We start from the raw sequence: 12205 nt of genomic DNA, 5'->3' as shown, positions 1-12205 counted from the left end.
GTGCGTGTGTAATTTCTTTCTTTCAGAAGAAATTACAATTGTGAGCATCAGAGGACTGCATGTAGTGCATTTTTCCATATGCACAGCCACAGTACAAGGAATGCAACAATCTCAAAGAGCTATAGGCTGGGTACAATGAATTAGCATGTGGGAGGAGGACAAATGTGTAGAATATCCATTTTAGGGTGTTCAGCATACAAATGTTGTGGATATTTGGGAGATTTCTGGTTTGTGTTTTGGAAAACTTAATGCTGCGACAACTTACTGTTCCAAGGTCAACAATAAAGCAGTCTCCTTTGTTGAAGCTCTCCCAGCTGAGAGGGACTTCGGTGGCCCTCACCACTCTCCGGCCCTTGATGTGCAGAAGTCTCCGTGCACTTAAGTCATTTGTGATTACGTGTTTAAAACCAGAGGCAACACCACCTGCCTAAGCGAAATTAAAAAAAAATGTTAATTGACCAAAGAATTTGGTTCCATCTGGCCAAACATCTGAGGAAACTATGAACAAAAAAGGGAAACAAACTTAACTGAGAACTAGGATCAAGAACCTGAAAAAGTAAGTCAAACTGAGCAGAGGGCCAACAATTAAAACTTAACGTATAAACAATATGTTAAAATACATGTATTTATTTCTAAAGAATTAAAAAACACATAGGGGCCCAATCACACCTCATGTAAAAATTCCAAAATCATATATACACAAGGGCCAATGGCCCTTTACATGGAATTTTTACATGAGGTGTGATTGGGCCCTTATATATTTTTTAATTCTTTACAAATAAATACATGCATTTTTACATATTATTTCTACATTAAATGTTGGCCCTCTGCTCAGTTTGACTCACCTTTTCAGGTTCTTGATCCAAACATCTGAGGATCCAGACTGCAATGGTTTTATACAGGGCTCAGTTCAGACATCATGCCAGATGACCATTTGTGCTAACCCTGATTTGGCACCCGAAACCATGGTTCAAGCTTCCAACGTACATCAGGCAAGCCATGGTTCAGAGCTGCTTTCACTTTCCATCTTCCCAGCACTCAGCATTAAAAAGTCAATAATACCTCCATGGTACAGGGACCTCCAGAGGTGTATGGCATGTTTCCAAAACTTATCCCATGAAGTAACTTGTGAACAATATAGTTCTTCCATCTTTTTGCAAAACCACAGAAGGGGGAAAAAAACCCACCAAACTCACAGCTCCCTTTACATGACAAAGCTAAACTGGGATTGCAAGGAAGATGTCATCTCGTAGCAGGTATTTCATAATAAACCCAGGAAGCAAGTATGGTGATTTAATGAGTATGTAAATAACGTGAAAGTGAGATGTTATCACTGGAAATTGATGGCTACAATCCTACGGTTGCCAAGATAATGGGAATGCAGAAGCTGAGACAAAGGGAACCTGCAAGAGAGGACTGGTGAAAAGAGGGCACCTAACCTCTCCCTTACCTGCAGATTCTCATTGGCAAGAGTTCTCCACCCGGGCTGTTCCCCCCACCACCACCTCCAGGGAAAAAGCAAAAACTGCTAGGTGAGCATTAGCAAGGGAAAAGAAAGCTTAATTACCAACTTGCTCTTGGCAACTCTTCCCTGTAAGTGACTTATCAGACCCCAGATTACTGTTATGAACAGAGGTCATTTCAGGGGGGGAACGCGGGGGAACGCAGTTCCCCTGGGTGAGGTGCAGGGGGCGGGGCACATGACGAAGCCCCGCCCCCTGCTTCCGGACGCCCGCTTCCAGCCCTCATTCAGCCAGGAGGAAGCAGGAGAAGAGGGAGGGTACGTTGCTTCCTCCCCGCCTCTCCCCACCCCTGCCTGCCTGGGGCCAGGGAGGGCCTTCGCGGGGCTTCCTTGCACTCCCGCTGGCCTTGCAGGTCCACCGCCGGGCCCCTGATGTCAGGGGGTGTGGCATATGCTAATGAGTTATGCTAATGAGTTTCCCTAGCTCTTTTTCTACGAAATGACCCCTGGTTATGAAGGAAACAAAGAGTTTGCAGATGAAGGCCTGCTATTGCCTGTAAGTTAATACTAGGAGCGTGCAATCCCCCCCCCCATTTTTTCAGTTTGAATCTATTGGACCCCCCCAAAATTCAGAATTTCCAAAAAATCCTGGATCCCAATACCAGCAAAGTATCTGGATCTTGGATTTTTTGGAAATCCTTTTTTCAGGTCCAATAGACATAAGGATGGAAAAAATGGGGGGGGGGGGACAAGCCAGGAGCAGCAAAGCCACAAAATACATATGGGCAGCGGCTCCTGCCTCTCAGCTGTTTCCCCAATCTTTTCTGCAGTCCCTTTAAACCAGGCCGGTTTAAAGGGACTACAGAATAAGGGGGGACCATGTTAGCTTTGAACAGAAGATCACAGCTTCTATTTCATAATGTCTGTTACTGAGGATTTTTTATTATATTTTACATGAAGCAGATTTCATAATTCCCATTCATTCAGTAGAGGTTGTGCATGAAGTGTTTTTAGCAGATTGCACCAAGTGTATGTTCAGTTCAATGGCCATCCAGAACAAGCTATATGTGGAAACTGCTGATTGGTGGAAGCAAGTCACTCCTTCCTCCTTGCCCTTGCCCTTCCTCCTTGCCCTTCGGTCCTGGAACAGTGTTCATAGTCACCATGGCACAGAACAATACCATGCAAAATTACTCCAGTCCAATCTCACTAAAATCAATGGATTTAGACTAGAGTAACTCTTCATATGCTTGTACTGTCAATGAATTACAATTACAATTCCCAATTAAATGTGGTCATGTGTGGTGCAGATGTGTTATGGCAAGTAGGATAGCTCACATACGGTCTCATTTAATTGGGGGGGAAAAGTGTCACTGCAGCTACCTCAAGTTTGGGCTAGAACAGCATTAAATTGAAGACTGCCAGAGCTTCTGCTGTAATGTTGCGTTTGTTTTCACCCTTCATTCTGACTTCTTGGAAATATAACGCTTTTAAGAAAGATAATTATTCTTGTAGAAATACCCCATGTGTACAATATGACGTACCTTATACTTGATGCCACCTTTGAAATAACCAACAAACTGTGTAGACTCATATCCTTGGATTTCCCTGTGCTGTACAGGCTTTCCTCCAAGGTAATCATCCATCTGAACCGTAAAGATTGCTGCTGCTGTACTTTCATCCTGACTGCATTCTTTTCCTAAAACAAGATGGAATTATTCCATTTACAGCAGGGTAGGGCACTTACTGCTCCTGCCAACCTAGCAGTTCGAAAGCAAGAAATTGCAAGTAGATAAATAGGTACCACTTCAGTGGGAAGGTAACAGTGTTCCGTGCGCCTTGGTGTTTAGTCATGCCAGCCACATGACCACGGAAATGTCTTCAGACAGCGCTGGCTCTTTGGCTTTGAAATGAAGATGAGCACCACAACCCTAGAGTCGGATTCGACTGGCTTTTGAGCAAGGGAACCTTGCCTTTACCTTTAGGGCACTTACTGAGCATCCTCCTGAGGAACCCTGGGAGTTTCAGTTTGACAAAGGGGCAGAGGAGAAAATATGAAAGCATCCACACACATCATCTTTTGGATCCTAGCCCACAGTTATTGTTTCTGGAAGGCTATTTTGAGATGGGAGTGGGGGCAGGAGGTCAGAGATGCCTGCCCACACAACACCAGCTCTAGAAATTACTGGAGATTCAGAGGTGGAACTTGAGGAGGGAGGAGCTTAGGGTAGGGAGGCGATGTGATAGAGTCCACCCTCCAAAGCTGTCATTCCCTTCAGGGAAACTGGTCCAAGTAGTCTGAAGATCACGTATAAATCCAGGAGAACTCCAGGTCCCAACTGTACAATGACATCCCTATTCTCCAATACTTTTTTCATATCCAGGTCAGAAACAATGGTGGACCAATTTCAATCAAGATTATTCAAATCAACAATTTAAATCACCAAGAAAAAAGGTTGCTTTAAATCATTGATGTAAATCAAGTTTTCCATTAGATTCTCGTATTTCCTGAACAACACTCCATACAAATCACTTAGTCTGACCACTAAAACATGTTAATCTACCACTAAATACAGCATGCATGGTCTTTCTGAGGGTGTATTTCTCTTGTTGCTGCTTTTGATTTCACTTTTGCTCCTTTCCCTCTATTACATAATTCCCCCTCTTTACACCAATTCCCACACACACACATTGCAAAAATACTGAAATCCTTTCCCCGCAGTCATTGTGTGCACACCAAACACACATAAGGGGAGTATGGTTGCCAACTCCTGCCTGGGAACTATCTGGGGATTTAGGGGGTGGTGTCTGGGGAGGGTGGGGTTGGGGAGGGTTGTGTCCTCAGTGGGGTATAATACCATACAGTCCACCCTCCAAAGCAGCTATTTCCTCCAGGGGAACTAATCTGTATTTCCTGACAATCAGTTGTAATGCCAAGAGATCTCCAGCCCCCATCTGAAGGTTGGCAATCCTAGAGAGGAGCTAGTCTATGGCCATTCCACTGCCTCTGGGAAACTGTATAGTCCAGTTCATGCATTAAAAAACTGTACACACACAGAAGCCAGCAAACAAGCAGCCCCCATGCTCACATATAAATTGTACATGTACACAGGACCTTGCTGCAGACATTCAGCCATGCATTGTGTATGTCTGGTGGTGAGGCTAACAAGCATGGTCCTGTTTCTCCCTACATGCCTACAATACACATAAACAGGGTTTATAAATAGAATGTACAAAATGTATGTGCATGAGCACTGTAGACATTATCAGAGGCCCTGCCAGAAGAGTCTCAGACTGTAAGCACAAGCCGATCTATGCACGTATGAATATATTCTGTTTACAGAAGTTTATGGAATATGTGTAGGTGAGGGCAGGGCCCGCTGCCACAATCCCATTCTCATTCCCTCAGAACATTCCAGATACACACTGCTGGGTGTGCAAAACAGGACAAAGTAACTAGCAATCCAAAACTTTTGTACATTGTAGTCAACATTATCACCGTGTATCACTGCATGTGTATCTGTCTCTTGGTAGTTAATCACTAGCAAGAACAGTTCATTTCCATAAAACAGAAATGAAATTCCTTGTTTACCAAGACCAAATGTTCCTAACCTGAGAACTGAGTAAATGACTGGGCATGGGTAGTTAAAGAACATACTATCTGAGACCATCTAGGTAGCAGAGCCGTACTCAGTCCTCCCAGATAACACAGTCAAAGACTGGGCCCCCATGCCTGTAATGACCTGCCTGACCCCCAGAATCCAACTTACAATACCAAAATGGTATATGTCCTACTGTGCCATATCTGCAGTACCTGACCTTGAAAATAGTATTTCTGAAAAGTACGCAGATAGTCGAGTGATTTCAGCAAGCGTACTTTATTAGTGAAGAACAAGACAACTTGAGCCGGCTCGCAGGCCGGCTTATATCCCCTGTGAAACCACCACCCAGAACACACCCACACATGCCAATAGGTTATTTACAGTGGCTGAGAGTTCCATAGGCTCTCGGCCAGGACACTAGCCCTTGGATAGGTGCGGGCTTAGTCCTTTGTTATGTGGAGCGAAGCTCGACATTAGCACTTGACCGCATGGAGCCCAACCCGACCACATGGTCAGACTGGATACATTACAATTCCCTATGTTCATTTATACACAAAATCAACCTTTAACACAACATACTTGATAGAAGGGCACTAACTCAGTGTCAAGTATTCCATTATTCCACACAGTACTCCATTTTAAATTTACACAATGTATTTTAAAATATGATTGTGCAAGTCAATCTAGATAGACAAATCTATTTTTTTATGTCATGCATTTTTATCCCTATAGTTGGGAACTCAGGGCCCACATAACACTTAATAAGTGGGATTTGGCCCATGACCTTCAGTAGCTGACCCCTCCTGCTTTTGCGTTTTGCCAGGTTAAGCAGGATGTTGTTCAACTGGTGGGCCTTGCTCATCTTCCACTTCCCTCCATAATCCTTATTCAGGGAGCCTTTCAGTTTCCACCACCCTGAAACATTACAACTAACACCATTCATGCAACTGTGGTTTGCTAAAGAAACAAGCAGACAAGCCCTATTAAAAGAAAATGAGTTCAGATGGATATGCACAATACTTTGGGTGGTGTAAGTAAAGGTAAGAGAGGGTGGGCAGATCAGTCCAGACCACAAGCAATAACTATGATGGCCAAATTATATTCTTTCACATTGTTGGCTTTGAAAATATTCACAATGAACTGTAACTACCAACAGTGAGATCCTAAGAAGTGGTACACCCTTCTTCCTAAGAAGAGTTACACCCCTCTTCCTAAGAAGAGTTACACCCCTAGTCCAGGAGTGTGCAGTTAGATTCCTTTTGAATTAAGTACTATAATACTCATGAGATCAACATTCTCATGAGAATGAAAAGTTATCAGCCCTAATCTTGATCACAGAGGATCTAGTGATGCTATCCACAGTTCACAGTTTCAATATAATCTTTTATCATAGCAGAAGTATCATTTTCTGCAGCCAAAGCAGTTATCTTCAGCGCCTGTACTACTTCACTTGATCATAGCCAAAAGGCTGAGAAGCGATGTGCCTGTACTATACTTTGTGTTTTGAAGAGATGCAGTATCAAGAATTTATAACAGTAAGGGCTGAAAACAAAGACCCAAAGTCTCTTGTTTTACAAAATCAAGAATTTTATGTGACCTCAGGGAAATGGAAAATAGCAGTTAGAACTTCATCTGGGCAATTTCCCTGTCACTCATAGATATGCAGGGTGTAAACAGAAACCCAAGATGAAAAAACCCTACAGCTCTCGGCACTCTATGCTAAAATACATCTGCAACAGATCATAGGAGATAAGCAATCCAATCCAGTACAGAAGGTGGCAGTTCATTAGCAAATTATGTTAAATTCCTAAAGTTGCCAGTAGCCTGCAGTGCACAAACAGGAGTTTTTCACAAATCATGCACTCATTACACATTTGAGCATCCACCTCAGCACCTGGCATCCAGATGCACAAGCACATAAGAACAGCGCTGCTGGATCAGACTGGTGGTCCCTCTAGTCCAGCATCCTGTCTCACACCATTGCCAACCTGTTCCTCTGGAGGTCCAACAACAGAGCATAGATGATATTGCCTCTTGGTCAATGTTCCCTCTAAGCTGTGGAATCTTGTGAGCAAAAAATTCTACTTTGTGAGCGACTGGCATTGAAATTGTGAGCAAGTGATTTGGCTACTGCATAAATTAGTTTGCCCTGGAGCCATCCTTCCTGAGCGAAGACAGAAACGTGTGGGCACATCTTTGTAACAATATGCATCTTAGAGCTTAACAGCCGGACTCCTCATAAATCTTTGGATTTGAATTTTTGTATTGTACTATTCTGAACTCCATATTTGATACTGTAATCTTTGGACTTAAATGTTTGTATTGTACCATTTTGGATTTTGCATATTAAGCGTTATTTGATGTATTTTCTCAATATATTCCTCTGCATTTGATAGCGACTTCCCCAGTTTGTGTTTATTATTCCCACAGATTTTCCCCATTCCACCGTGTTTCTGAGATATCCATGAGGAATCAGACTACCTAGATGAAAAGGAAACAAACTGGGATTTCTCCACTGGGCAATATAATTTTTGGCTACGCATATTCTGAACTTCAGGCACCAATGTCTGAAGTACACCCAAGTGCACCACAGCACCTACAACCACCTGACCTCATTTGGACTCTGAGATTCTTATTGCCTCCTCCCTAAAGAAACAGGGTGAGGTTCTCCCTGCCAGTTAGTCCGCTTGCTCACTTCACTGCATCTTGCACAGGCTCTGTATCAGAATATTGGAGCACAAAAGATGGGGAGAAATCTGAGTAAGTGCGGTTAAGAACAGCAGTTCTGGCATATTTTTTAGCAATGGCACAAAAGTGCTACGATGCCAGGACACAGGTTGGAAGGCATATGATGCAGCAATTTTGCTAACGCTGTGGAGATGTTGGTCCGGTGAGTGAATGGGAGATTTGTAAGACCCAGCATAGTGTAGTGGTCAGAGTTTCAGGTTTGCACTAAGGAAGTTTGGGAATTCCCAGTCTGTCATGAAACCCACTGGTCATAAAAACCATCAGCCTAACCTTCTTCACAGTGTTTTTGTGAGAACAAAATAGGGAAAGTCAAAATAGGGAAAATCACACATGCCACCCTGAGCTCCCTGGAGGGAGGCTGGGATAAAAATAGATTAGAAGGACCTCATGAACTGCCGCCTTGGATTCTCTATCCAAGTCTTAGACTAGGATCTTGGAGACCCAGGTTTCAAATCTGCATTCTGCCCTGGAAGTTTTCTGGGTGACCTTGAGTTGGTCTCACACTTTCAGCCTAATCTACCTCATAGGGCCATTGTAAGGATAAAATGGAGGACAGGAGACCATGGTAAACCACTTTAGGCTTCAACTGAGGAGAAAAGCAGAGTATGTATGAAGTAAAAACAAATAAAAAAATAAATATAATGGAAGAAAGGTGGAGGAGGAGGAGGAGGAGGAGATTGGATTTATACCCCGCCCTTCACTTGGAGTCTCAGAGCGGCTTACAAACTCCTTTCCCTTCCCCTCCCCACAACAGACACCCTGTGAGGTGGGTGGGGCTGAGAGAGCTCTGACACAAACTGCTCTTTTTCAAGGACAGCTGTGCCAGAGCTTGTGACTGACCCAAGGTCACATCAGCAGGTGCAAGTGGAGGAGTGGGGAATCAAACTCAGTTCTCCCAGATTAGAGTCCCCGCACTTAACCACTACACCAAACTGGCTCTCCAAGGTCATCCAGGTGAGATAATTATTATATGTTAAAACAACAACATATGCGGGAAGAGGTTTTTGTTATGGCCTATGCACAGAATGCTCTCAAGGGAAACTGCATAGTGTTTAATTTTGAAAGGGAGATGTTGATACTTGGCCCTGCTGTCTGACCTAGAAGGAAGTCTTCTTCCTGTAAATTTAAGTATTCAACCTCAAGTTGCTTGGCTCTGTGATACATCTTTAGAAAAGCATCATCAATGTTACATAATATCAGAGTAATACTACAGAATCAACACTAGGCCAGAGGAGATATTACGATTAAAGCGCAATACCCGGTACTCTCAAAAAGGGGTGCGGCCAAAGGTGGGCGGAGTTATGCTAATAGCGGGGGTGGTACTGCAAGACCGTGCCGAGCGACGCCTGCAACGAATTTCTTCTGTTTACAAAACAGGTAAGGGGGGGGAGGAGTTTTGCGCAGTTTCATCGGCTGAAGCCAACCCAGCAGCTTATTTCCGCCGCGAGGCAAACGAAGCCTCGCGCCTATCTCCTTGCCACTATGGCTCTATCGTGCTATCTTTGATGCGACCCTGGGAGGGGGGAAAGGATTGAAGTAATCGAAATACGTCGACTGGGTAATAATCCTGCCAGTCCTTTCTAATTGCAGACCCGGAGGGTGTAGCGGCCGTGTTAAAACTTCAGAACCATCGCACGTTCCATTAGCAGAAAGTTGCGCCAGTTCATAACCTGACCCACCTTGAGATGAAGCCAGTCTGCCTTTCCCCTCCATTCCCCCGAATGGGGTTCTCCTCGCTTTGCTTTTCCAAATTCACATTAACAGCACGGCTAAAAAGTAGACGCGCACTGGGGAGTTCCGTCTGCGGAACTCCCCACCGCGCTCCTGGACTGTTAGGACCAGTGTTCCCTTTAAGCTGAGTTAGTGTGAGCTAGCTCACAGTTTTTTAGCCTCTGGCTCACACATTTTTGTCTCAACTCATGAAGGATGGCCCCAGAGCAAACTAATTTATGCAGTAACCAAATTGCTCGCTCACCACTTTAATGCCCGTAGCTCACAAAGTAGCATTTTTGCTCACAAGACTTTACAGCTTAGAGGGAACACTGGTTAGGACGCGTCAGTCTCCGCACGAGCGGACGCCGGCTCCACGTCCCAGCCCTTCTGCCCCGAGTCCACCCAGCCCGACGCCCTCCCTACCTAGCCAATAGTGCAGATTGTAGAAAGTGGCGTTGCTCTTCTTGACGGTGTGCAGCACCAAGTAGGCGTCCCCCACGTAGAAGTTGCCGTGCAAAGGCGCCGGCACCGGCACCAGATCCAGCTTCTCTATCCTCCAGATCTGCAAGCCAGCCTTCTGGCCGGCGCTGGCGAACTCTTTGTGGTACAACTCCATCGGGGCTTCGGCGCGAGCCACCCGAAGGCGTCCCGGGCAAGGAAGTCTGGAAAAGTCACCAGGCAAATGGAGAGGGGGAGAGAGAGGCTCGAGACCTATCACGCCCTACCGACTCCTGAGCCGCAGCTATAAAGAGGCAAGTTCCTGAGTTGGCGCCCGTTTTTATGGCGTGGGCTGTGTTCACCTCGAGCACATCGAAGGAGGCGAGGCCTCCCAGGGCCGGCGGGCGGATCTTCCTTTATCGCCTTTTCCCGCGCCCAGCGCTCGGCTCGCCGATCCGCCGGGGAAAGCCCTGCAACGCCCAAGCGCACCTACAGCCGGGAGGGAGGAGAGGCGCTGCAAAGCTGGCGTGGGCTAGGCAGCGATGGGAAGACCGCTCGGACGGGAGAACAGGGAGACTTTTCACCGGCCGGCAAGCCGGAAACCTCTCCTCTCAGCCACAGGCTTGTTTGCTCCCGTTGAGGGGCGACTCATTAGCAGGAAACTTCCAGTCAGCGCCTTTCGGGAACAAAAAGGAGCTGTTGTTGAGATCCTGTTTTGAGAAAAAAAGGCCTCGAAGTCATTGCCAAGCATGTCTCCAGTAATAATGTCAAAAAGATCGTCTCCCAGCATAAGCAAAGTGCTACCACCCTCGGCGACTTAGGGGCACCTGCAGGGCTTTTCCGGATAGGTCTGAAATTGTAAAACTCTTCTGTTGTAGAGTCCTTAGTCAAGACGCACTTGGTCTTATGTCAGAGGAAGCTAACTTAATAAAACAAAACAAAACCCTGCTAGATGGTACTGAAGGTGGCAGTGGTGGAAGGGGCCATCAAGTCACAGCAGAGGTGTTTTGCCATTGCCTGGTATCTGTCTTGAAATACTGGGTGCTGTCAGTGGTATCAGATGAATCGAAGCATAGTCGCAAGTGCCAGGCACCAGGTGGGAGCAAAAGTTCTTCAGAGTCTTCTCCCGGGTCTTTCAGGTGTTCCTGCCACTACTGCTGCTGCTTTAGGCAGTTAACATCCATGGCTCTGAAAACACTCCATGGAGATGACTGTTGGAAGTGCTTTGAAAACACTGATTAATAAAGTCCTTCCTGGGCTCTCTTATTGGCATGAGTGCATCACATGGTTTGTAGTAATGGTTTGGGGAAAATAGGTCCTCCCCTACACATCCCAAGTAGGCTGCCAGGCCTACCTTTTGCAGCTGAATGTTTACTGTCTCTGTGGGAGCGGGAATTCCTCACCCAGGATGATGTCCAGCAGCTGAACAAAATTTCAGTCCAGTAGCACCTTTAAGACCAATAAAGTCTTATTCAAGGTATAAGCTTTCGTGTGCATGCACACTTCTTCAGATACATTGAAATGGAAGTTGCCAGTCTATATATATAGGTAGAGGGATGAGCAGCAAATTAGCATGCAACACACCTTAAAAAGGATATTATAGCTTTGGAAAAAGTGCAGAAAAGGGCAACTCGAATGATAAAAGGGTTGGAATACTTTCCCTATGAGGAAAGGTTAATGCGCTTAGGGCTCTTTAGCTTGCAGAAATGACGACTGAGGGGTGACATGATTGAGGTTTATAAGATTATGTGTGGGATAGAGCAGGTAGAGAAAGAGGTACTTTTCTCCCTTTCTCACAATACAAGAACTCGTGGGCACTCCATGAAATTGCTGAGCGGTCAGGTTAGAACGGAGAAAAGGAAGTACTTCTTCACCCAAAGAGTGATTAACATATGGAATTCACTGCCACAGGAGGTGGTGGTGGCTACAAGCATGGACAGCTTCAAGAGGGAATTAGATAAACATATGGAGCAGAGGTCAATCAGTGGCTATTAGCCACAAGGTATAGATAGGAACTCTCAGTCTCGGGCAAGTGATTCTCTGTATTCTTGGTACTTGGGGGGGGGGGCAACAGCGGGAGAGCTTCTAGTGTCCTGGCCCCACTGATGGACCTCCTGATGGCACCTGGTATTTTTGGCCACTGTGTGACAGAGTGTTGGACCGGATGGGCCATTGGCCTGATCCAACACTGGCTTCTCTTATGTTCTTATGTTTAACAGATGCAAGGTCCAAACAAGAATAA

At 45.4% G+C, this 12205-nt stretch overlaps 1 protein-coding gene across 1 annotated transcript; it reads right to left on the bottom strand.

Moving 5' to 3' along the window:
- Window positions 1–265: 265 nt before the first annotated feature.
- On the bottom strand, window positions 266–10323 carry LOC107116285 (adseverin-like; the record flags this gene model as incomplete). The annotated part of the gene is made up of 3 exons (XM_015418182.1): window positions 9949–10323; window positions 3007–3161; window positions 266–427 (listed from the first exon to the last, which is right to left on the bottom strand). Coding segments are annotated over exons 1-3 (510 nt in total), but the record flags the coding sequence as incomplete, so codon positions are not given.
- Between the last annotated feature and the right edge of the window lie 1882 nt (window positions 10324–12205).

This window comes from Gekko japonicus, unplaced genomic scaffold (assembly GCF_001447785.1).
Source record: "Gekko japonicus isolate JY-2015 unplaced genomic scaffold, Gekko_japonicus_V1.1 scaffold2307, whole genome shotgun sequence".
In the NCBI taxonomy this organism is placed as follows: Eukaryota; Metazoa; Chordata; class Lepidosauria; order Squamata; family Gekkonidae; genus Gekko; species Gekko japonicus.
This window is presented reverse-complemented; position numbering and strand designations above follow the sequence as displayed.